Source organism: Etheostoma cragini, chromosome 23 (genome assembly GCF_013103735.1).
Source record: "Etheostoma cragini isolate CJK2018 chromosome 23, CSU_Ecrag_1.0, whole genome shotgun sequence".
NCBI lineage: Eukaryota > Metazoa > Chordata > Actinopteri > Perciformes > Percidae > Etheostoma > Etheostoma cragini.
This window is the reverse complement of record NC_048429.1, coordinates 6,407,066-6,433,832: the sequence shown is the minus strand read 5'-3', so window position 1 is coordinate 6,433,832 and position 26,767 is coordinate 6,407,066. Positions and strand designations below refer to the sequence as shown.

The 26,767-nt window shown below is 39.2% G+C and overlaps 1 protein-coding gene and 1 long non-coding RNA gene across 2 annotated transcripts; both read left to right on the top strand.

The window, feature by feature from the left end:
* Positions 1-3,279: 3,279 nt before the first annotated feature.
* On the top strand, positions 3,280-5,280 carry LOC117938461. Its single transcript, XR_004655397.1, has 2 exons — positions 3,280-3,538; positions 4,726-5,280. It is a non-coding gene; the product is annotated as an uncharacterized LOC117938461 (long non-coding RNA).
* Positions 5,281-13,919: 8,639 nt separating this feature from the next.
* On the top strand, positions 13,920-26,752 carry si:dkey-159a18.1 (sortilin). The gene is made up of 21 exons (XM_034863049.1): positions 13,920-14,290; positions 14,651-14,713; positions 15,073-15,149; positions 15,249-15,345; positions 16,370-16,537; positions 16,733-16,806; positions 17,033-17,079; positions 17,634-17,770; positions 17,901-17,984; positions 18,855-18,915; positions 19,802-19,954; positions 20,794-20,891; positions 21,003-21,102; positions 21,240-21,414; positions 21,531-21,724; positions 24,028-24,220; positions 24,807-24,923; positions 25,012-25,156; positions 25,268-25,374; positions 25,851-25,965; positions 26,089-26,752. The coding sequence occupies exons 1-21, from the start codon at positions 14,033-14,035 to the stop codon at positions 26,101-26,103; spliced, it is 2,478 nt and encodes an 825-aa protein (XP_034718940.1). The 5' UTR covers positions 13,920-14,032; the 3' UTR covers positions 26,104-26,752.
* The last annotated feature ends 15 nt before the right edge of the window (positions 26,753-26,767 follow it).

Here is a 26,767-nt window from a genome sequence, read left to right as displayed (position 1 = left end):
ATCAGGGCAGCCTGAGTTACAAAAACCTCAGGGCAATATTTCCCAGTTGGTCCACCAGCACCTACCATCCCCTGTGAATGTACCCTGTCACATAGACATTCACCATTCACCACACGGCAGCTTCAATGTATTCCCAGACACCAAACAGTGTGCGTGGTGTTTTGATTACACACAACATACGTTAAATATACGTAAAGGAAAAGAACTGTCTTAAAATTAGATCTTGGCACAAATTGCAGTCTTACATCAATTTTTAACGCAGACATCCCAACACAGAACAGCAGCACAGTATATCAAAATGGATAAACTTAAATCCAAGATCAAATTGTGTTGGTTGTTATGAAAAGGGTCTGTAACTGAAAGTAAATTTAAATTAGTGAAAAGACCAAATTAAAGGGAAAGTAAGGACAAGGGGAATCACCAAATATTTTAGACTGCTGTGGCCGTGGGTGTCTTAGTAATGCATGTCTTAATAAGAACTTTTTCAGGATAAAACATTTTAACTTTTCAAAAAGCAGGCATGGAATAAATATTGATTTGGATGTCCCAGGATTATCCGTAACGTTTGCAAAATGGACGCTTAAACTGACACACTTAATAGAATGCAGCCATTGGTAATGCTGTATATTACACCTGGGGGTTTCCTGCTCCGACATGTCAAAATGCCTTTTATAATACAGTATGTGTTACAGTGTGACTAGTCTCCTTGGGTCTATTAGGATACAGTTCAATATCAGAAGACTAAATACAATACAATACAAACAGCATTCTAATGAAATGCAGTAGTGCAAAATTCTACTCTCCAAGCCTGTGCTCTGAGTTCTTAATTGTGCGACACTGACATCTAGCGGATGCAATGCTTTAGTTCAACGATGCAACCTTTTGATTTTTGTGTTCAAAATTAAAAATTAAACTTTGAATCAACCTTTTGGCCACCTTAACGACCGTTTTCTTGCTTTCCCCGATGATTTTTGAAGCTTTTCCCCACATTTTTGTCCCTTTTTATAAAGCTATTTTATCAATTAATTTCTTCCAATGCAATAAATTTAAACTAAATGCCGTCAATACAATGAAAGTGGAAGACTGAGCATTTATTTTACTTGTGCAGAATGTTGTATAGCACCATCCACATTATTTCTTTTAACAATTAAGTTGAAAGGAAACCCACATTTCTGTGACAGAACATTTTTTAAAATGGGTCAAATATGACCTGAGGACAACAGGAAGCTTAAGTGCAGTTTTATCATTTTTCTGCACAAATTTACTGTACTATGTATCAAATTGAAATTAGGACTTTTTTTCTATCCCGGAATAGCCACTGTGAAATATTAAAAGTGACTACTTCAATAATTGAATTGTGTTATTTGTTCATAATGTGCTCATTACTTCACTTTTAATGAGCACCGACCGAAACAACATTTGGGAGGATTTTGGGTCGAAACTGGTTGCTCATTGTTTGCCTGTTTTACTGGCTCTGCCAACATTTCAGTGTATAGCAGTAGCAGTAGCTTATGATTAATCCTGAGAAAGATACCATTATTTCACCTTGCGATGAACCTGTTTTAAGTTTAGTCAGTGAAACGAAAAACAAAAGAATTGAATGTTTGTGTAGTTCAGTAAGCTGAACTGTTGGCATCCTGCCAAGTTTTGGCAGTAAAAACAGCATAGTAGTCTCTCAAAGCTGCTTACACCACTCCCACACGACTTCTTTTAACCTCAGGGAATCATGAGACATGATTCTCAGTGAAAGGAATGAATGGACAAAAGCAACAAGCAACGTTCAGAGGCAATTAGCTGGAAGTTATGTTGAGCTGTTCAGGCTTATGTCAGATCAAGTTTTCTTTTGACTCATAAAATATAATATACTCAGTATTATTGCCTCGTTTAGACCATGCCACGTTTCAAATTAAGAATGTGTAAACCATGAAGTAGCACTGATAAATCCTATATCATATTTAAGAGTTAGCCCAACATCTGTGCTATTAGTCTAAACTGTGGTGACAATCTGGGCTGGAGTTTCCTCAAAAACCAAGCCTCAGGGAAGTGAAATCATGACTGTTTAATGAAACAGCTCTGCTATTTTGTTCAGCTAATTCTTCTGAATGGGGAATTTTTCATGTTAAAGATGGGGAATCTCCCCTCTGGAAAGTGAATAAACAGGAAATCCCAAGATTATATATTTAATGGGATAAAAGACAACATGTTTTCTAACAAGTTTGTACAGAATGGATGTTGGTGTTGGAACAGGTCTGAGCGAGCCCATAAATGTGTGTGTGTGTGTGTGTCCGGGACTTTTATAGTTATCTCTCTTAATGCTTACTCACTCTGGCTGTGAGTGACTAAGAACATACGTCAAATATGTCGCTCAACAGTCAACGCATTCCCTTTGTCTTTAAATGTTAACCTGACTTTTCAAACGAAGACCTTATTATTTTTGGACAAGATCCGAAATGAGGAAGTAAAAACTCTCAGATATCATCTCACTCTTAATCCTCTTGGTTACATGTGGGACATAAAACCATAAAGAAATTCTATGGTATGATTTCTAACATGAGACAGACACACCATGCCCTTAGTCTCTAAAAACTAAAAGTATGTCCACCATCTGTACACCACAGATATATTCTAGGATAGGAAAAAAAACGCTCTAGGTTGTAAATCTTTACACCCATTCCCTGAAAGAACCAAGCAGGTGTGCCTCATACACAATCCAACTTTTCTTTAAAACTTGCCATTTTCAGCGAGTAGCATGTTAGCTCGAAGTTAGTTGTTATTTCCCGAAGCGAAGGGATTTTGACAAAGGCAATCACACAGGGAGAGTACGGTGATGTCTACAATTATCCTGGATATGCCCTTCCCTTGATCCAGACTATTCAAATTTTAACTTAAAATAAGAAGTTTCTGTAATATGGCCCCTGGAGTATTGACATTCTATAATATTAATAATAATATTAAAATGCTTGGGCCTACATGGTGGGTATTTTATAGGCAATATAATTAAAATTGACAGGCTTTTGGGAGATGCAATCTACAGGATATATCTAGGCTAATTGAACATAAATAATTACAAATATACAAAACTGAGTGTTCCTATCTTTTTTCTATTTGTCCTCATCTATAGTGATACAGTTTTATAGGCTTACATTGAAACCTAAAGCTATATCAAAGTTTAAAGTGTAACAACCTCCTGGAAACTCCTGAACTCTCCTCAGCTCATCTACTGTAACATGAATCAGGAAATTGTTTGACTACTTACAACGTGATGTCACTGGCAGGGTACGTCTTATGATTTAGCACTGGTAGACACAGTACAGCTCACACACACACACACACACAGCAGCGGAGACGGAGACAGAGACAGAGAGGTGGATGATTTCAGCTTCAGCGGTGGAAGAGTTTCTTCCCTCTTTAAGAAGAAAATACTCTCCTTTTGACTATCAAATATCAGCGGATTTTTCTTGGGCTGCATTGTTAGTTGTTGGAAACGACAGCTTACACAGTTACGCGTGAGAAAGACTGCAAAACAGCCGAGCATCTGGTAAGTTATTAGGCTACAACCAACGTAATAGTTTGTCCCAGTTTTAGTAGTACTTGAAGAAAAAGATTCAAAGTGTTCTCGCTACATGGTGTTGTGTTCCTTTTAAGCGTTTCCAAAGCCACGTGCGTGTTCGTTTCTGAGCGTCTGCAAATGGTTTTCAGTGAGTGTTTTGGTGTGGGAAGTAACATGCAGATAAAAACGCAATAATTCTTGTTACTAATGTGGTGTTTCGTGGATGATATTATGGAAGAAGAAGAGAAATAGATTCCTGGGATGTTGGAAGTCTTATGAAGATAGAAAATAAATAGGCGCTTGCATCACTTAGCTACGGATAAACATTAAAATATTTACTACGACCCGTAACCTAATCAAATAAGGTCTATTTGGGGTTGCCAACAATGGTAAATTCGACAGTTCCAACAGCCTAAAAATGCATCAATTTGGTTCTTCCTGTGTGGTGTCTTCAGCTTCCTTGCATACGCTTTCTCCATACACAATCCTTTCTACCCAGTCCACCAGTTCGTGCGCAAAAATTACTTTGTGGTTTGGAATTGTCCAAAAATGTAGTTCAAAGTGTATCGACGTTAGACCTCAAGAACCAGATTCTCAGTGGGTTGCTAAACCCATTGTTCAAAGAAAGGGTGAAAAGGTAGCACATCTTCATTTCAGTTGTTTATTTGGCTCACATCATCATGCTCTGATAAAGCCTTTGTGCTGTATTGTTTTTTGGTGTGAGCCACGCAAAGTGAAAGGAGAGTAGATGGCTTAGATTTGGAAATTTGAAGATGCTACAGTTTCAGCTTTTTTTTTTGGAACGTTGTCGAAAATCATTTTGGCAAAATATATGTGCATTTACATAACATTTATTTGGCTACAGCTTTTATGCAAAGCAACTTCAACAAGAATCATGCACATATATATATATATATATATATATATATATATATATATATATATATATATATATATATATATATATATATATATATATATATATATATATATATATATATATATATATATCAAATATGCAGATCTACTTTAACTGATACAAGAGATAGAGAGAGAGAGAGTTTTTTTTTCTTTTCTTTTTTACTATATGGACAGAGTTGAAGTCTGAACAAATGTAACCGACTGTAACCAACTGTAACTAATCTTTCAAACTGATCATTGTTTTTCTTTTACAGCTAATCCTCGATTACCACGGGAGCCATGGTGGCAGCAGTCCTTAAGTTGTATTTTATTGGAACTGCGCTGAGCGTCCTTGCAGTCATTTTTGGAATAGTGGACTCCTTTGGCGGGCTGATGTACACCCAGGACCATCACTACATTTTGGACTTGGACCAACAGACACAGAGGCAACTGTCCTCGAGCAACCACCGGAGAGGATCGACTGTGACTAAAAACATTGGCTCATGAAGAAAACATCTGGCACGATTTACAAAAAATGTCAGCAATGGATCATGACCGTGAGACTACTGTACGTTTATAATCACTGGGGACAACAATTATCCGGATTCTTCTATTGCTAAGTATGGACATAAATGTCATGTCTAACTTGCTATTCGTTCTGCATTAGACATGATATGGATAAATAATCCCACAGTATGTGTTTGCTCTACTCTGTATGCTTTTAAACGCAATGCAGCAGCTAGGATGTGTTAAAGCAACTCCAAATTGGAAGTGAAGTGTAACATCACTACTGAACAATAATTTGCACTAAAATGTAAATGTTTTCTCTTTGCAATGTGTGTAGTTTGAGGTTTTTAGTATTCAAATAAAATGAATAAAAAAAATAAAAAAGTGTTGTAATGAGTATAATCCGCTGCCTCTCTTAGCTACAGAAAAAAGTCACATGCTTCCTGTTTACTGAGGAGTTGGTTGGAAGCCCGGCTGACGAATTAGTATAAAATGAAGTGAAAAATACTGACGCAATTTCAGCAGTGATTTAGGAACTAAAGGTTGAGGCTTGCTTGATTGCTGAAGTGCTCTACAGTGGCCACAAACCCCTTTATCAAAATAAGTGTAGACGTATCTTCCCTGTAAATCATTCAAAGACTCAGAAGAAACAAGTAAGAACTTGGGCTGTGGTTTTTTTGTTTGTTGCTTAAATGACTAGGAAGTATCTAGTTAAAAGCTTTAGTGCGTAACGTTTTGACATTAATACATGTTTGTCATTCAAGCCATTGCCAAATGAGTTGATACAAAGCTAATTAAGACAGACAGTTCAGTTCCACACAACTCCATCTGTATTTCTCAGTATTGATAAGTTCAGAAGATTGTGTCTGGCAACTTTACCATACACAGAAACTTGAGTGAAGATATTCACCTCTTCTGAAGAGTCCCTGTTTTTTTTTCTTAATCCTCTTGTCGTCCTTAGTTGCTAGCAACAGCATTTAAAAACTAGACAAAATGCAGTATACAGTCAATCAAGTAAAAATAATGGCACGTAAATATCAATGCTGTCAACAGCATCGAGGAGGGGGAGGGGGGCACGTGTGCGATCTCATAAGGCTTGTATCACGTGGATGTGCCAACAGTGTTGTTGTAATCATTACTTAGAAAACCTCATGGGGCGAAAGAAACTACGCACTACAGCTTTAAGTTTAGTTTTTTGCACATTACTGAGGATACAAAATGCATACAATAAAAAACAGAGGAAGGAAACCTCTATTCCTTCCTCATTTAAACAAAGAAATTAGAAATCACATTATTACTCATCAAAATGAAACAAAACAGAGCACAAACAACTTATATATATGTTGTTTGTGCTCTGTTTTGTATATACACAAAACACACAAGCAAGCATAAACAGTAGTAAAGAAAGAAAGGCCTAGTTTTGATTATGCACATAAAGCCCAAAGCCCTGGCACAGCACTGCCTACTTGGGCAGCATGGGAGTCCGCAGCCATGTCAACAGGTTAGAGCAGCTACACATCCCGCACATGGTCAGGCCTTAAATAAAATATTCTATTATTGATGGTCAATATCAAAGGCAAACTTAATGTAGAAAGATGGGGTTGACAGCAGCGCCGCAGCAGTAGCAATGCTGTCTGTGTGGACACCATGCAACAGCTGTTTAAAACGTATTCTACGCGTCATAGATCAATAGCCGATAGCCGATCAAAGAATGAGGCTAACCAAGTCACTGAAGCTGCCTGAGGCTACAGGTAAATTCCCACCTGCATATATATTTGATTGTGTTTCGGTTTCTTCTCCTCTATCTGGCCATTATTCTAGAGCAAATGTTGAAAATATATATTTCCTTATCTATCTGAGCACCGTGATAACAAGCAGCAGCGAATGAGATGATAGAGGTCACTGGAGTAGCCTTAGGCAACAGGTGTCATACCTTCCATTTAACCCTTTCCATGCATTGTGTCCAGTAGAGGCATTTAATGTTAAGTGTATAAAGTCATGGGTTAAGTGCCCAAGACAAATTTCCCACTTTGTGGGACAATAAAGTTAGTCTTGAATCCTGAGTCTCAGTGACGCACAACATTTTTCAAGTATCGTTATCAGTCTGTTAAAGCACGATGACTCAACTCAAACAACTGTCAAGGACAATTGGCAAACAATAAGACTAAGGTAAATACTCACGTCTATTAACTCTTTCCACCTGCACAAGTATTTTGATACTGTTTATTTTCCTGTGTCTGACCTTTCTTTTAAAACGTACACATAAACATGAACATATTGCTGATTCATCGTCTTTTTCATCTAAGCGCCGCAAGGACAGTTGGCAGAGAAAGACGCAGACTATGTCATCTAAGGTTACAGGTAATTACTAAGGCTTTTTCCCCACACACCACAACCCCCCTCAACATCATCCCAACACTCCACAAGACTAAAACTCAATTAATAATTTCCACACTGTAAATGAGGATATGTGCATACTATAAGGTGTAAACAGCATTTGGCAAAAATTATTCAAAATGCCTCTTCTTTATATTACTATTATAATGATCAAGTACCTTCTCAGGGAATGCACAGCAAATTTAGTTGCATAATTTGTAGTCTGTATCCTCAGTGTTCCACATCCGGGACTCTGCCGGATGTTCTTTTCAATGATGCCGCTTTCTTTTTTTCTAATTTCTTTGTGTTGGAAGTTTAAACTCTTGTGGATTTATGAGGACCATGGTTAACTGCTCCTTAGATCTCTACATGGTAAACTGAGACAGCTAGCTAGACCATCTGTCTAATCTGAGTTTTCTCTCACAACAACTTTTGAACGTACACATGTTTCACCAAAACAAGTTATTTCCCGAGGCTAGGAAAACATTTTTTTCAAGTTTCCACAACTTACCCGGCACTCTCCTCACCGTTCCTGAGTGTAAGTGCATTCGGACTCTCTTAGAACAATGATTCTCCTTTCCTAAGTCCTTATGAATTCTCCTTCACTTCTTTCCTTGACCTCATTACCTTTTAATCATTGAGTTTCAGAAAAGGTATTTAGGAATAGAACACAATGACTATTTGACCGCATGCCCTGTCTATTTGGCTGAATAGAATGAAGACGTGCTACGTTTACACCAAATACCAACTGTATAATTGAAAGCAAGTGAGCAGGACATGTGATGAAATAAAGTTGAAATAACTAGTCAAGTCATGCCATGTCTATTGATTCAACTTATTTCATATGCAATGTCTCATCGGTAAAGGCCACAGGAGCAACATGTGCCAACACGGCCTAAACTCTCCAGTATACAAGAAAAAGACAACATATAAGAAAGACAAAGAAGAAGAAACCACAGGAGAGGCAATTGAAGAGAGATGGCTGGTTGCGCAACAGGAGCCCTGTGAGCACAGTCTGCCTCTGGTCTAGTATGAATCTAGTGTGTATTAATAATTAATGAAATGGATACATCCATGTAATGTAAAAAAGGGACTGCTCATAGAGATGAAACCAGGTGGAATTAGGAGAGATGTCAGAGCCAATAAACAGATGCCTTCCAATGAACAGGCGCTCCAAACAGTATGTTTTTTTTTTTTTTTTGCTCAAGGGCACTTAAGCAGTGTTCAGCAGTAGCTCTCCAGCTTCCAGTCCACAATCTGTACTTGGTCTATACAAGGACTCGAACTGACGTTATCCCCAGGTGTGGCTGTCAGAAAAATTATGACGCATTCTTTTTTCTCTGATTATAATTAAAACTGTTTTCATAAGAATGCCATATTATACTCGGAGCCATTGTCTGTCCTTGTGAAAGGCACAGGATGTTCCTGGAGGCAGAGCAGGCAGAGAGTCCCAGACCCAATGAGGTAAACTGACAACATCCACTTTGTTTTGCCTTTTATCAACATCCAGTTTGTATAAAAAAGCGGCTGTAGAGAGCTTCCTGTTAGGCATTTTCTGTACTATTCTGCAGTGTAAAAACTGTTTCCTTGTGTTCACAAGTAAAAATGAACTTTGATAATATAAAATATTCTAACAGTGGTTCAGTGTCATTAGTCTCATCAGACCCAGATCATATTTCTCTCATGATGAAAAGTTAATACAGCACTTTCATTACACCCATCAGGTAGAACAAGTAAGTGCTTGTTCAAACTAATATTTAACACAATCTTCACAATGTACTATCTCAACCACCGCTGTCTCTGACTGAGTCACTAGGTTGTAGGAGTGGAGTTCCCCTCACTGATGACTGAAAGTAACATTGTCTCAGCTCAGCTGTACAACGTGTCATTTCCTGATTAAGACCTCGTTAAAACCACAGAAACACTATGGAACTAAACTGAATGTAACTTGAACCTCCAACAGACGGATTGTAGCCTACTCCTAAACTGAAGATAGTCAGAAGCAGCACAAAACGTCACAGCTTTGTGAACACCAATCGCTTAACTGTGTAAGACAGGGATTCCTAACCCTTTTGGTCTAAGGTCCCCCCCCACAGCCATGTCAGATAAACTCACGTACTGTTTCATCGATTTCAGAGCTGGGCAATATATCAGAATCCGCTTTATTCGCCAGGTATGAGGTAGGAATCGTGGTTTTAAAGGCTGCACTACAGTAAAGTGATGTCATTTTTTTGAGCTCACGAGACTGCTATATTATTTGCCTTTACCCGCCTAGTCATTATGTCCACATTACTGATGATTATCTATCAAAAATCTCATTGTGTAAATATTTTGTGAAAGCACCAATAGTCAACTCTACAATATTGTTGCGATATTGATATCGAGGTATTTGGTCAAAAATATCGGGATATTTTATTTGCGCCCAGCCCTGCTCCATTCACAATGTTTGTTTAAAATTTATAACACTATTCGTCATATAAAAGTAGATATTGTTATTATTTTTTTCAAACTTGTTGAACATTCAATATTAAGGTTGGTTCAGTCAGCAATTTTACCACTACTACTACTACTACTACTACTACTATTACTACTACTAACACTTCAACTTCAACCATTTATCTATTCATTTTAGCTAACCATTTCAGTCACTTATGGAACATTTTAAAGCTTTAGTGCATAACTTTTTGATAATAAGAAATGTCTGTTACATTCAAGCCATTGCCAAATGAGTTGCTACAAGGCTAATTAGGACTATGAGCTCCACACAACTCTCTGTATTTCTCAGTATCGCTATGTTCAGATTCAAGATTGTTTCGTCCGGGGACTTTCCTGCGCAGGAACTCGAGTGAAGATAATAAGCTCTGTGCACAAGTGTAGTGATAAACATCAGCTGTAGCCAGAAGTCAGCATGTCAGTTTCCGGTTTACTGATGACCGTTGCCCAAAATGTCAGTTTTTAGTAGATGTATCCAAGACCTGCCTAAAATAAGCATCAGGGATGTCCATTAAATTGTTGATTCCGGGTCCCCCTGCTCCAACAAGCAAGTGCAACAAGGGATTCAAACTTGTATCGAGATGTCTGCCAAACTACGAGGGTAAGTAGTCTAATGTGGTTTGCCGGCTAGTTTAGGTACATGACATGTGGGAAACATGAGGTAGACATGTTTATTTTTAGTGTAGTATGGAAGCTAGTTTTTCTTCATTTTAAACGCAAAATTTCCTTTTTCATATAATTATTTGTATTTTTGTCCATCTCATTTTTTAATAAAGATCAGGACACAGGGGAAGTCGTGGTCAGGGCATTGTGCCAACAGGTCCATGACGATAGGTGAGAAACCACACAGTTTGAGTGTATGGTGAAGTTAGGATCAATAAATTAAGGTTCAGCCAACACTCATAAGCTTGTTACTTTAATAACCTGGCGTTCCATTTAGAAATACATGACATTTGGTCTATGATTATAGAAGATTAGATATAGAAAATATTGTAAAGATAAGAGTGTGTCCTTAAAGAATAAACAGTTAAACAGGGACCAAACTAAGATAAATAATTATTTACTATGACATGTTACCAATGCAGGTGGTACTGAAAGATTCCAGTCCTGTGGAGCTGTTTCATCACAGCTGCACATGTTGCTGGAGCAGCATTATGCAACCACTGTGTCGCTTTGCTGTTCCCGTAAGCACATTACTCTCAGCTGAAGGTGCCAGTGGTATAAGCCCAGAACAGTGGCACAAGCCCAGAACTTTGGTAAGTTTGCACCATAGAGCTGTTGGATATATTTTCTAACTATCTTTAATTTCTAACTGTAAAACTGAATAACACGACAGGCCCTTTTAATAAGATGGCTGTGCTTTCTGCTAAACCAAAGTGTACAGCAACAACAAATGGTGTAAGGTAAAACCTGAATATTTTTACAATATGTTGCATGTTTGAATTAACACTTTGGTTAATACTTAAAGTACACTTAAAATCAGGTACTGCTTTTACTAAAGTAAATATGTCTCTTGGGGACATATTTGTTCTTTTGTTCTTTTTTTGTTCTTTTGTTCTTTTTCTCTTGTTATTTGTTCTTTTACTTACGTACTTGGATTCACTACTTTTTCCACCACTGACACTTGTGCACAGAGGTTATTACCTCTTCTGAAGAGTCCATCATGTTTTTTTAATCTCTGTGTCCTCCTTGGCTACTAGCAACTACACTGAGGAGGGGTGGGGGCACGTGTGCATAGACGTAAGGCTTGTTTCATGCGGATGTGCCAACAGTGTTGACATGTTGTTGTCATGGGGGCGACAAAAACTACACACTATAGCTTTAAACTAACCATTTCATGTTGTTCATTACTTTAAGTGAATCACTTGAACAGTTTAGTCATTACTTTATTTATTTATACTATTTACTCCAAGATTTAATCTAGTTCTCTATATAACTAACCCTAATCCTTTTGAGCAACAGACGAGAGTTTGGCAGTAGAGGTCCACATTAGATCTGCAGATCAGTGGGAAGTATGAAGTTGTGGAATTCGTACAAGCTAGTTTCTAGCCTTCCAACATAAAGAAAACATCATCTCGATACCTTTTCCAGCTCAAGATGTGCTGAATGGATGGATTTGTCTGGTCACCTTGTTCTATTAATCCAATAAGCCTGTTGACATGTTGTTTTTTGACCTCTGAAATAGACCAATGTACTTAGCTAAGACAAACATAAAGAAATTGTTCTAGTCAGCAACTATGAATCTTTGGAATGAACGATTTAAATCGGCAAAAGGATTTGTGATTTCCCACTTTATCATCACATGGCCAGAACCATGATCCAAAGGAATGGTTCGTATCTGCCCAGTGTATTAATAACAAAACGTTTTCCTAACTAAATGACATTACATCATCACATTACATTACATGTCATTTAGCTGATGCTTTTATCCAAAGCAACTTACAATTGCTATATAGTAAGTCAGAGGTTGCACGCCTTTGGACCAACTAGGAGTTAAATGTATTGGTTGATGTATAGCAGTGGGATATAAACCCTGGTATCCTACACCAAATGCCTTTAATGGCAGTCCGTCTGCTTGGCTTGCCCTGCTGTAGCTCTGTGTTTTCTGTCAGCCTGCAGGGCAGTATTAGTCAGCAGGGCCTCATGTGCTAAGGCCGGAGCAGCAGCCTGTCCAATATATCCCCACACACCTCTGTGTTGTGTTTTTTTGTTCCTCTGCAGACCCCTTCCACTCATTCAGTCCCTACACTACTGACTTTGAAGATTTCTGCTACCCATTTGTTTGATTAATTGTTTCATTTGTAAATAAATCCCTTTGTTAATTAGTATACCCATGTGTCTCCGGTTTTTGTCTAAGAGCTGTAACATTTTTAACAATTCAAAAGGAGGACCAAGCCCTCTGTAGGGCTTCTTTGTCCTCTGTTCACAGTTTTCCCTCTGCCCCAGGCCAAGGGAGTGTTTCAGCTTGCTTTAAACCTTTTTCTCTATCAGAGGTTACAGTGATGGTTACAGTGGTAAGATTCACACGTACACACACCCACAGAGTCCTTGGAGGTGAGTCATTACAAGGCCATTATGTTTAATGCTTTGAATATTGCACCATAAGTTCTCTCAAATGTTTCTAGTTGGCTGATTTGACCTTTTTTCATTTGATGTGTGGTTCAACCTTCCCCTAAATAGCATGTAACCATTCTAACCAAAATAGGTTATTCTTATATGATTGTCTCCGATTGGATCTTATGCATAATTTCAAAAATTAAACATCTGGGTATGATTCTAACCTGTGAAATGTAAAGTATTAACATGGGCTAAAGGACAAAGACACATTATTCCAGTTCAGGGGGTCAAAAACATAAATCTCAGGTGAGCCTGGCTTTCTTGCTGTGGTGTGCTGAGGTCTCCATCCTGCTATACAAGGACAATAACACGTTTTAATACCTCACCAACACCTACTATTGTGTAAACAACTCAACATTACGCTGAATAATTTCCCATGATAGTATGGTGAATACACGGTCACAAGGCAAAACAGCTTTGTTTCATATCATATCCTATCCCTACATGATTTCTTCAGGTTGTTTTTTTTCTAAGGAGTGGCTTCAAACACTAATGTAACAAAGGCTACTTGTTACTTCCAGGCATTGGTTTAAAAGATATTTTCACTTACTACAGGAATAATAAAGATACGTAAATGCACAAACCCTGTCCCGAGGCACCTGACTGACAGTCAGCCAGCTGAATCCACGACGTCCTCTTGCGTTCAGTTGTGCCAACTACAAACACAGCCAGGAAGAAAACTCTCTTTGTGATTGTACGCCTCCACTGTCAGAACCCCCCTTCTCTTTTATGTAACATACGAACGCATCACACGTTTACCTCTCACCACGAGTCACACTGATTCCCACATTTTACTTTTTTTTTTTTGCATTGGTTGCAAATGGCCACATGGTGCGTTCCCATCAAATACACTTGAAATGTAAATCCTCCCAGCAGCAGGCCACCTGGATGCGGGCAGAAGCACCTGCTGGTGGCGGACACACCACTTCACAAAGCACTTTTTATGTTAAGTACCCGTCCGTCCAAGCCCGTCCCACCCCCCCCCCCTTGCTTTTGAAGCGCAACACTATCAACCAAGTCAGTATCACCTGGCATCTCGGACTCTGGTACTCTTATTTTTAGTGAGATCCCCTTACTTTAGCATCGGATATGATCTGGAGACTTGTGGTTCTTAGTGGGGTTTGCGTCCTTCTTCTGGGTGCTGAAAGCAGCAGCCGCAGGGGGAGGACGGTGACTTTCCGCCGGCCTCAGCAGGATGAGAGCCAGGGCCAAGCGCGCGCACGACCCAAGAGGGATATGAGTAGCTCCTCCGGCACCCCCAGGCCTTTTCACGGTCCTCCCTTCACTTCCTGCCGGACCCCCCTCACCCCCGTCGAGCACAAGGTTCTGGATGACAATACGCATGAGGTAAGGTGTGTTTGAGTTATGAGAGAAGATGTGGTGAAGCAATATCTATCGGTCATGCAATCTATAGTTTCAATACAGCTTTAAGTTGTATTAAGCATGAAAAATGCATTTCAGAACACAGATAAACTTAAAAGGAAGTGACATTTGTCTCCATTTTCAATATATTCAAGGTAAGATTTGTCTTAGGTGAAACTGTAATAGAAATAAATGGAACTATGACCTCAAAATAATTTTAAGCATGATACTAAATGCAAACTGTGCAAACTGATGATCTACTTTGGTTATCATTACGAATCATAGGAATTTAGTTTTGTTTAGTAAACTTTAAATGTGTGAGTATCTCTTCTCTCTTTCTCTTAGACAGGGTTTAACGGAGATGATGGCTCCCATGTAATTCTCACGTGGGTGGGCGATGGTACAGGGGTGAGTATCTTAGTATTACAGTACCACAATGTCAGATCACTCTCATTAACACAACATGCTGTATGCATGTCTCTTTTGAGATACATTAGACTTCATGCTGTTCATCTAATCTGTGGAACTGCATGCAGATGTTGTACTCCAAAATATTTTATTTATTTGTTTTTTTTAGCCTATCATTATTTGAAAAATAGAGACTAAAATATATATATTTTAAAGAATCTAACTGAAGCTCCCTCATGCTTAGAAATAAAAAAAAAATAGGTCGCAATGAGATTAAAACAATAACTTAATAAATCTATATAATTAACGAGATTTTCTTTTTTTGGTCAAACTTTTAACCACATTACTGCGTTCCTTAGGTTGTCCTCGTTCTTTCAACATTCAGTGCTCCAATAGATACTTTCCTAGAAGGGGGCTCCTCAAGACTTTATCGAAGGTGAGTTAGTATGTGATATAATACAGGAAAAAACATGAGCAGCAACACCCTAAAGAGAACTTAAACACACAGCAAAAACTTGTCTTTCTTTCCTCTCAGCACGGATTATGCCAAATCATTCCATGACATTTCCCATCGGATCAACAACACCTTCATAAGGGAGGAGTTTGGAGTCAGTGTTGGACCAAGGAGCTCTGTAAGTCAACAGTAGGGTGTACTGTGTGTACTGTGTGTAGTATTTGTAGTGAGTGAGCAGTTTAGAGTTTCAGCTGGAGATCTGTGTAGCCACTCGTGAAGGAGTATGGGATGTTGCTTCACGAAAAAGGGTCAAGACATCTTGCACGCTGTTTAAACCTTTTTTGCCACATCTTCACTGTCAAACCACTGTTTTTGCTCTTGTCCTTACAGGATTGTGGGCTGACATCAAATATTCAAAAATACACCCACAGAAATGCATTGATGTGTAGACATTTGTGCCGCAGCAACACGGTCATAAAACACAATCTTGAATCAGAGCTGAGCAGAGCAAGATCAATTTTTTTAGTTTTTGTTTTAGCGCTTTATACACAATTTCAATTTGATTATGACATTATGATTATTTGGAAACTAGGGGAGATTTGAGATACAATTGTTTGGGTTAAGTGGAGTTCAAACACGTAAACATTTTCTCTGAGATGCAGGCTGATATCAAGAATTCTGCAAAGAGCCAGAAAAAAAAGCGCTTTTTGCAAATCAAAATATGCAGTAGTGAGCAAAGTGATTTTTAGGTTTCCTTCTTTTTGGCTTATGTTCAGCAAATGGTAGGGTTGGCGGGGAGGGGTCATAACAGCTGAGCTCTATATTTTCTGTGTCACTACTGCATAAATACACGATGTATGTGTTGGTCAGTTTGTCTGCTCGAAAGTCCCATTTCACAGCAATAAAATGGTAGAAGGGAGATGAACAAACATAAATGTATCTTTTTAGATAAAACAGATGTTGACAAATTTTCCATTTGGCAACCTAATGTAAATTTGGGAAAAATGTGGAGTTGGAAAAGAGGTAATACATTACAATACATCGCAGAATATTGCAATATTGTTTAAAATTGAAATGATATTGTATTGTGACATAAGACTAGTGATGATAATGTATCATGAGGCCGCAGGTGATTTCCACCAATAGTAAACGGTCATCAACTTTGCATCTCAGGTGTGCTTTTAATTTATTCAAATTGACAGGTGATACTGACAGCAGACATACCGGTGGTGGACAACCCAGGGGGGGTCATCTTCACTTCCACGGATGCCGGTGCAAACTTCAAGTTCATCCAACTGCCCTTCCACCTGGCTCAGCCAATCACGTACCACTTCCTCAACCCCGACTACCTCGTGGCCCTCAGCATTGATGTGAGTCACACTGCTTTAAATGTTGTTTTCTCTTTGACTTCACAAGCTCACAGTGGTCTTCCTCACTCTGTTTAATATTCTTGGATAAAATGCACACACATTTACACACATATGGTATGTAGCGTTGTGCCCCCACAGAAAGACATCAAGCACAAACCTTGGAAGTAAAGGTAAACATACTTTCCTGACTTGCAGGGCAGTCTTTGGCTCTCTCTGGACTTTGGCGCCAAATGGACAAAAGTTCACAATGGAGTGCATTCTTTCTCATGGTGAGAATAAACACAGAAAAACCACATGCCCAATGTCTAAATGAAATCACATGTTAGATGAACCGTGTATTTTGTAAAGCTGTTTTTTGAATGCTTGTATACATATAATATGCAGTGTTTGTTTTTCTGGAGAACAAATGTAATCTGTGAAAACAGTTCATATAAAAATTGTTGTGACATTTTCTTTTGGTGTTTGTGACATTTCTGAACTTCCTCTTTCCATTAGGGGGGCCGGAATTAATTTGTTTTTTAGCTACAGTCGAGCAGACACAGGTAAGAAGCTGTATGAAGTGCACTTATCGTACACAATACCAACAGCTTAAAAAAGTTGTCAGACTACAGAGTATAAAAAGTGACCAGTCATATGATCTGAAGGATTCATATACGACTTTAAAGTATTCACCTTGCAAGACAAACATTCAGAGAAATCTGACGTTGAAGTGCAATCAAATGTAATCTAAAAAAAAGAAACTTGCTGTTCACTTCAGATCTTCATTGTCCCAAGAGGAAATCCTTCCTGCAGTAAGCTGGCATTAAAACAATGTATGGAAGTGTGTATGTAGCAAAAGTGTGATTGCTGTACGCACCATATTAAATACAAATACAAAAACAAATAACAAGATAAAAGAATAAGATATTGTTGTGGGATCCAAACAACCATTCACGGTGTTTGGAATAAATAAAAGAAAATGTCATCCCAAACAAGAGGATGATTTGGATTGAATAACATGGATTTTGCTTCCCCTCCACACTCGATCTTACAAATAAAATAAGAGTCCTGAGTATCTTGTATTCCTGTCACCAAGTCTTTCTTCTTGTCGCCACAGTTGAGGCAGATGAGAGGGGGGATTTACTGCTGAAGAGGACAACAGATCTGGGGAAGACCTTCACCACAATCCACGAGGACATCTTCAGTTTTGGCTACATCGGTGCCTTTCTCTTCTTCTCTGTGATGGAGGATTCGGTAAGATGTGTGAATACAAAGCCTCTTCTTTGAACGCATGTAGTAAAATCAAATCAAATGTCTTTCATTAATGCATCGAAATGATAAAGTCGAGCAATAATAACACAGTGACGCGTCCTTCTGCTCCCAGAGATCCCCTCGTGTCATGTACTTTTCCTCGGACCAAGGAGATACCTTTAGCCGAGCACTGCTGCCCTCCGCCTCCACCGAGCAGGTGAGAAAGCTGTTTTAAAATTCATAATATCTGCTTTTCACTCAGAAATGTATTATAATATAATTTAAATGAGGTTAAATTGACCATGAATTAAAAAAAGTGTTGAAATAAGTGACAAAAATGTCAGAAAAAACACCAAAAATTTGATTTTGCCCGTTCCAAATTGTAATCTTTTCATTTCCAAGCTTGGTTGTTGTACATAGGGCTTGGTATCAAATCGCAACAAATTACACTGCTCTTTTGGTATTGATGAAGCACAGAGGATCAAAAACCATCAAATATCTAAAGCTGACATTGCATTCCTGGTCAGATTCTTGTTTACTCCTTCTTGGATCTGATTATAGATCCTGATTTTGAATCCAAATGTTCCCAATTTTAGACTAATTTATTCAGGCAAGGTTCTTCTGCGGCTGCTATAAAGCAACATTTTGCTATTGTTTGTACTATTGTTCTTTGGTAGCTTTTGTATTGGCAGTAGTATCCAAATATTTCAAACCTACCAAACCAAGGATGGAAATGTTTAGATGTTAATGTAATTATGCCCTTTGTCACATGTTCTCTCTACTTTAAGTCAGACTCGGGTGTTGGGGAAGATTGAAACCTTTATGACTGGTTGCTTTTTGGTTTGCTTTAAGTTAAATTATTGTTGGCAGCATTTCCTACTTCAACACACACGGAAGGCACGTCATCTCTGGCGAAACACCAACCCACATGCACGCCTTGTTGACAGCCCAAACACACACTCTCTCTCACGGCGATTAGACAAGGTTTATGGCAAAGATTAAATTAGTCATCGCATTTGTTTGTTTTTATTGCAATTCCAGATTTTTTTTCACCCACGTCTCACTCAATTTATGTGTGTGTTTGCAGTTCTACTCCATCCTGGATGGAGATGAAGATATGCTCTTCATGCATGTGGACAACCCAGGAGGTAACTGACAAAAACACACGCACAAACGCTCCGTCCCTATTTTCTAATCAGAAGACACACACCCACACACACGTGAGAAAACTACCTTAAAAACATGCTTGACACATATTCGCAAAAATGCCTATGTTGTGAAGACAGCATGACAGTATTCATAGGTCGCTCAGCCCCTTTTGTTGTAATGGAAAAGCTTTACGGTAAAAAAAGGAAGACTGGTTTCACAAGTTCTTGGCGTTGCTGACAAATCATTCCATCATACTGAAAGTGCATGCAAGTCTAGCTGCCCAGTCTTTCTTCCTTTCTCTTTCCCCCTCCCCCCCTCAGTATCTCTTTCTCATTCAGGTCTCTTTCTGTTTCCTCTCACATTATTATTACTATTTTTTCCACCTTGCCAGTGCTCCACTTAGTGCTGTATGGGTTAGGTGAGGAGACTTTAGTACTGCTGAGATAAATAGGGGAGATATGGGGGTAGAGGGGTTTTATCTTTTGTTGGCTGGAGGGAGGAGGAATTAGTTTACACTGCAAAAGCTGACAAACATATCTTGGGATCAGGGTGTAACACCAGCGCACACACACACACACACACACACACACACACACACACACATCACATCAATCCCCTCCCTCAGCTGAACTTGTCCTTCATGACTTCAAAACTTAAACTTGAATAAAGGTGCATTTGCTGACATATCTGTATCTATGTGTGTGTGTGTGTGCGCGCTTCACACGCAAAATTAAAATTGATGATGACTTTTTGTTGTTATGCTGATGTTGAAAGGTTTGTGCCAGCATGGCATAACTTGTCCGCAGGTGCTGAATCTCTTTGAAGGTGATTTACATCTTATCTATAACATCATTAAATCCTCAACTTTTTTCTGTTTAAATACAGACACCTACTTTGGAACCATGTACACATCAGATGACCGCGGCATCCTGTTCTCCAAATCACTGGAGCGCCACCTGTTTGATGGGCAGAGGAAGAGCGATTTCACCAACATAACGTCACTGAGAGGAGTCTACCTCACTAATAAACTAGACAAGGGTAGGGTTTTTGTGTGTAATTTGAGCATTTATCGCTAATTTTCTTCCGATAAAATCAGTGTACATTTATTCATTGCTTTTATTGTGTTGACTCAATACTATTAAAAAAAAACATAGTTGTGCCACATTGTTGTCCCTTCATAATGATGAGCAAGGGCCCTGTAGTGTATTTCAAGTCAATCCCACATACACCTACCCTTGTAATCCAGAGTTCTTGCGAAACCGATGACGACAGTTTAATCTACCAGTTAGCTCTGCCGGTAGCTAAGCGTATGGGGCCGTGTTGTTGTTGTTGATTGTTGTAATTGGTGGTAGTGTTATCCAATTGCTTGCGGTGAGATTTTCAAATGCACGCTTGTGATGACTTTTATTACTCAAAGCATAGAAATCCAGACCCAAATCTGAAGAATTAAGGGTCTGGATTTCTATGCTAAAATACAACCTTCTCCTGCTATAAATACTAAATGGAGTACATTATGTGTATTAATTCAGCACAAAAATTGTTTCAGAAAATTACTCAGCCCTTTTTTTTCATATAAAACTATTTGCAAGACATTTTGAAATATTTACACATTGTTGGTTTCTGACTTCTAATGTAATTTTCTGACAATGATAAAGGCTTTCAGTATCCTTTAACTCTGTCTAGGCAAAAAAAAGTCCATGACAGATTGATGAAACATCAACTGATATGTCCTTCTATGAATCTTTTTACTACATTCCTTACATTCCAAACTGCTTGTCTTTATTTCCACACAGCTAACTTGTCAACCAGCCATTTTGTTCACCTTTTCAGTTTGATAAACTACTGCAGTATGACTTTAATGATGCGTTTTGTTGCAGATGGCCGTATAAGATCCGTCATTTCCTTTAATAGAGGTGGGGCGTGGAGGCAACTTAACAAACCTGACAATGTGGAATGTGGCGAGCAAGTGAAGAATGTATGTTATATGTAGAAAAATCCCATCCCAGTCTGCATGTGCATGTTAACATTGTACTTTACAAGGTAGTCAGTTTTAACTAATACCTCATATTTGTGTGTTTTTCAACAGTGCAACCTTCATATTCATGGAGAGCACAGTCGCAAAAACAGCATCATTCCCATGCTGCCGCTGTCTGAGCCAACTGCTATTGGTCTGGTTATCGCTCATGGTAATTGAACAGCAATATACCCAAATCTACTTTTAATACATAGAACAAATGATGTTAAAATTAGGATATATACTGTACTTCAATCTAATGTAATGATGATTTAAAGATTTATCTAGATGATCTCCTCTCTTCTCAAGGTACTGTGGGTGACTCTCTTTCATCGTCGCTGCATCCAGATGTGTTTGTCTCCTCGGACGGGGGTTATAACTGGAGGGGGACACTGAAGGGTCCTCACCATTACAGCATATTGGACTCTGGAGGTCTCATTGTGGCTGTGGAGGCCCAGCGGGAAGGACAAGTCAAGACTATCAAGTACTAAGCAGATATATTTACTTCATGTACAACTAAACAATAGTATTATTTGGCAATGGAGGGCAGATGTTCTTATATTATTCTACTCTACTTTTGCTCCAATTTCCCATCACCAGGTTCTCTACAGACGAGGGCCAGTGCTGGAAGTCCTACAACTTCACAGTACAGCCTTTCTTCTTTGCAGGCCTGGCATCCGAGCCGGGGACCAAGGCCATGAACGTCAGCGTGTGGGGCTTTCGGCCTGAGGCAGATGGCCAGCCCATGTGGGTGGCCGTCACCATTGATTTCCAGAGCCTCATTACAAGAGAGTGTGAGTCAATATGCTACACTATATTGGCGTCTTCGACCATGTGGATCTTACCCGGGCTCACCAAGCTTTCAATTCAATTTTATATATCAAATCAAAACAGGAGTTATCTCAGCACTTTACAGATAGAGTAGGTTTAGACCACACTATAATTTAAAAAGACCCAACAAGAAACCTTGGACAGAACCTGTCTCTTGGGGGGCGGCCATCTGCCGCTACCGGTTGGGACACAGAAACACAGATACAGATTTACAGATATAGGATTTACAATAATTGTGGGTGCAGTTGGTATGAGAAACAGTGGCAATTATATTAACAATAAACATAATAGAACTATGACTACAAATTATAGTTGTAGCATTGCAGGGCATAGCAAGGCACTGAGCAGGCCCCCGGCGGAAGCTGCAACCACAATTTAGGTGCCACCCCAATCCAAGGAATACCGCGAGGCGAGAAAACATAAGAACTCCAGGGATTAAGCTCTTCTGAGCTCAGTTAGTAACAAGCATTACTTTAAAGAGATTATGCCAGTGAGGTGGGGCTTTACTGCAATTTCCAATTACAGAAACTTAACCTGGGACCTTTCTTAACCTACACTATCCAATCCTATCACAATTATTATGTAGTTCTGGGTCTGAGTGATGGGAGCCTACAGGAACACACACCTTTACAAAGGGTACACAAAATATTCAAAGTTAATATTACAAAAGGGTTTAATATCTATTTTCTGCTCAGTTTGGCTGTGTGGCAACAACGGTGGTGGTACACTTGTACAATGATTATTACATTTGCTTGACCAATACGATAGACAGCACTGTTAAAAGTAAAATGGGGAAACTTAGATTTGGCTTCAGAAAATGTACGAATAGGACAGTGCGCCTAAGCGCCCCCCCCCCCCCCCCCCCCCCCCCCCCCCCCCCCACACACACACACACACACACACACACACTCTAGAGCCTCTAAGCAGTACTATAAACTAATCATTCCACTTACTCTCACATTTCACAGCAATGAGGCTGTCATCCTTCACTGTCAAACAAGGGAAATAACAACAACAGCGGGATTAACTAGTGTAAACATGACTGTTGTGTGCATGAGATAAATCTTTTCAGATTTTATAGTTGTTAGACTAATTAGCTACATGGCCCTACAAGGATAACCAGATCTCTCACATCTTGACTCTGGCAGGCCAGAGTAGCAGGAGAGATAAGCTGAAGCCTAAAAGTGAAAAGAAAAGCTAAAATATTGCCAGTTCTTTTTTTTTGCGAACAAACTTGAGGAGTGCACAAGCAGAAGAGAAGGACAGAAATGAAGAAGGAGAAGGCAGTAAACTAAAGAGACCAGGAGGGTCAGAGCCGGAGGAGACCATAGAAGGAGATGAAGAAATAAGTGAAGGAGATGAGGAAAAGGAAGAATTGACTGTGAGGGATCACGAATAGGCTGCAGATTCTGAAAGAGGGACAGAGGCAGGATGGGATCAGGAGGAGGGAGGGTGGCTGAAACGGGTAATTGCATTGTTTCAAAAAAATGAGTGGAATAATTATCAAGCATGACCAGATATTTTATACGTATTTTAGATAACACACAACAACCAAATGGTGGTAGGTAATATATCTTGTCCGTGCCAACGTTGCAATAACGCTATTTTTGTGGATTTACTGTGTGTTGTGGATTACTTTATTTCGTGTCATTGGATTATGTCAAAATATGGATTTTTTTTTATGCTGTGATTGTGCTTTTTTTCTGCGTTTGGAGAGGCGTCTCAACAGACTGTAGGTCGGACACTGATTCACTGTTAGATTTTAGAGGATTTTAAGTTTTGGGGCATATCCCCCACGTCTATCTATTGGATTCCAAGACAGCCGTGCAGCAATTGGATTTGAGGAGGGCAAATTGTTAAATTTCTACATTGTAATTTAAAATCTGCTTTAAAAATAAACATACTGTATGTGTTTATTTAGCATGTTTGTTCTGTCCATATGTGCTCGTGCTGTGTTCCCCAAGTGGTAGGCCAGGTCTCAACTGCTACAATTATTTATTTATTTTGCCCCCCCCCCTGGGTCAAATGTCCATCTTGGCCTATGATTGCTGCGTCCCGCCTTCCCATCCCACCCTGCCAAGTCCTCTTGCCACCCGTTTATCACCCTTTATGAAATTGTCTAGATCCGCCACTGATTGGTGAACCAATTAGAAAACCATTACAGGTGTTTCCTGGTCGCATTAAACTTGACATTTGTCAAGGTATTTTAATCCGCAAATTTGAAATGATTTTCCGTGACAGTTGTAATGTTCATCTTATTTAACAGGTAATTACCAGGACTATGAAGAATGGTTGGCCCATGCTACAGATGGAGGGGACTTGGAGAGAGAGGGCTGTCTCTTGGGTGTCAGAGAGACATACAGGAGGCTAAAGAAACAATCTGTGTGCAGAAACGGACGAGGCTTTGTGGTGAGCAAGAAGCAAAGCCCCTGCCTGTGCACCAGAGAGGATTACTTATGGTACGTTAAACACTGAATCCTAAATTGGAAAACCTGACCTTTGAGATCATTTGATCAGAAATGAAGCTTGTATGGGAACATGTTACGGAGCTGTAGAAGACCAGAAGACCTCTCAGACCACAATTAGTTTTCTGGTCGGGTTTATATACAAAGTTTCAGGAAGCAACAATATGACAAAAAGCTGCGTGACATTCGCTCACAAAACTGAGTAGATTTGGTTCTATACCCAATACCGTCTGCTCAAACTATTGAAAAACTGTCATTTGTGTAAATGAAGTGTGAACTCCGCTGGAGCTTGCTCCATCTCTAAACAAAAAGGTCTCACTCACAGTGACCAAAGTAAAAAAAATGTTTTAACGCTTTAAAAGGACAAAAGGCAGTCAGACTTAATTAATCCAGAAGTTTGTTGATCAGAGAAAATAGGAACATTATCAGGGAGCAGGAAAGAGGATATAAGGATACAATGAATTAACTAGAATGAATGATGAAAGGTCATTCATTTTCTTTCACATCGCCAACAACTAAGACAGCATGGAGAATATTCCCTTGTGAAACCCTAACCTCTGCCCTAACCTCTTTTCAACAGCGACTACGGTTACTATCGTCACGTGAACACCTCCGAGTGTGTGAGACAACCCAGTGCTGCAAATAAAACCTTGGAGCTCTGTCTGAATGGAGAGGAGGATGAGCTGCTGACAGCCGGGTAATAACGATCAAGCCTTTTTTTCTTTTCTTTAAATGAAGAGACACACCTCGTCTGCCTGCTCACACCCTTCTGACTGTGTTTGTAGGTACCGTAAGGTCCCAAGCGATCGGTGTGAGGGGGGATTCAACCCTCAGCTCGCAGTGCAGACAGTCATCAACCCCTGTGGTGTTAAAACCAGCCCAGGCCCTCCTGCCAGATCCTCGTCTCCAGTCACACACTTTGACACACCGGTCAGTATATGTGTTGCTCTAATGATTGTGTGTGTGTGTGTGTGTGTGTGAGTACCTTCAGTTGTTCCCGAAGTTTTTAGGAATCTAACAGCTGTTGTGTGTATTTTCCAGCGAGAGAGGCTGGTGTTGATCCTGGTGTGTGCAGGAGCGGGAGTCATTGTCGTGGTAGTGATCGTTTCAGCCGTCTTTGCTGTCAAGAGGGTGGTTTACAGAAACAGGTGAGCTACACTATACAGCTGGGTATTGTTTAAAAGAACAAAAAACTTTGATATCGGTATCACACCAATACCATGACTTCAACACCGGTTCCTGAGCGAAACTTTTTTGATACCAATTTTATAAAATTTATTTTAACATAATGAAATTACAACATTACAACGCAAATTTTAATTATTTTTCAGTTCCTACTACTTGAGCCTGTGTGTGAAACAGAGTTTTTCCTGCGTGTCTCTACGACGTCTAACGTTAGACAGGCAATCATCAGCATTATTAGATCTAGGTAGAAGCATGTTGCATTCTTATTGGCTGACTGACGCCAATTCCATTCCCACAGACCCATACCCTAATTCCCCCCACCCCAGCACAATCAGTATAATAACAAACCCTCACAATCAACTTTCATCTTCCCCATATCCTTTTAATAAAGTGTTTTTATACTTAGCTGACCAAGCCGGTTTAATATTGCCCTTTACAGGACACCTGTGTATCGTTTCTCCAACCTCCAGATTCAGGATGAAGCTAATATCCCGAACGACATTGAAAGCGCCACCATCAGCAACGGCACGGCCGGCCTGCAGGACTCAGATGATGTAAGAGTTATCATAGCTTGTATCATTTTATTACATTTAAAAATGTTGTTTTGAGCTCAATACCTGTTTAGATGCCGTGATTTCCCTATGTATACTATACTGTTGTGTTTCTTATTTTGCCAGGATCTTATTGAATGACACATAACTCATTGCTATGGATATAATGAGTATTCAAGATGTAGACCAGTTGTGCTGAAAAAGAGTGCCAAAGGTGTTTTTTTATGAACTTATTCTTGATGTTTTGATGGGAGCACCCTTCGTGGCAAGATTTGTGGATCTGAAAGCTTGAGAATGTCTTAATTTATTGAGTGTGCTTAATTTCATTGCTTCACTTCATTTGCTTGGTCTTTGATATATATGTGTAGTTTTTTTTTTAACTCACTTTTGTACTTGATCATCTGATCAATAACTTCATTAAAACGAGTGCTGATAGTGGCATTGGCTTTGCTGTCAGTACAGGGAAGTAAATCTTTGAATATCCCACCACGGGCAATAAGGGGGGGCCCTGTATATTCCACTTTTAAGAAACATTTTAAACAATGGCTCAAAGCAAACCAGAACTGTGATCACTTTTAATTTCCCGTGTTGCCTAATGTATGTTTTCCTATTCCACTTGTATACTTGCATCTATATATTGTTGCTCGTAATGTTTTTGTTACCTGCATAGGGACTATGGATGTAAATCAGAATTCTTGCTAACACCAGCATTTTTAGGCCTACATCTTGTATTTTTTACCGATATTGATTAACATGCTACTTATCAAATAACAACAAATATTTTTATATATAAAAATATAATAAA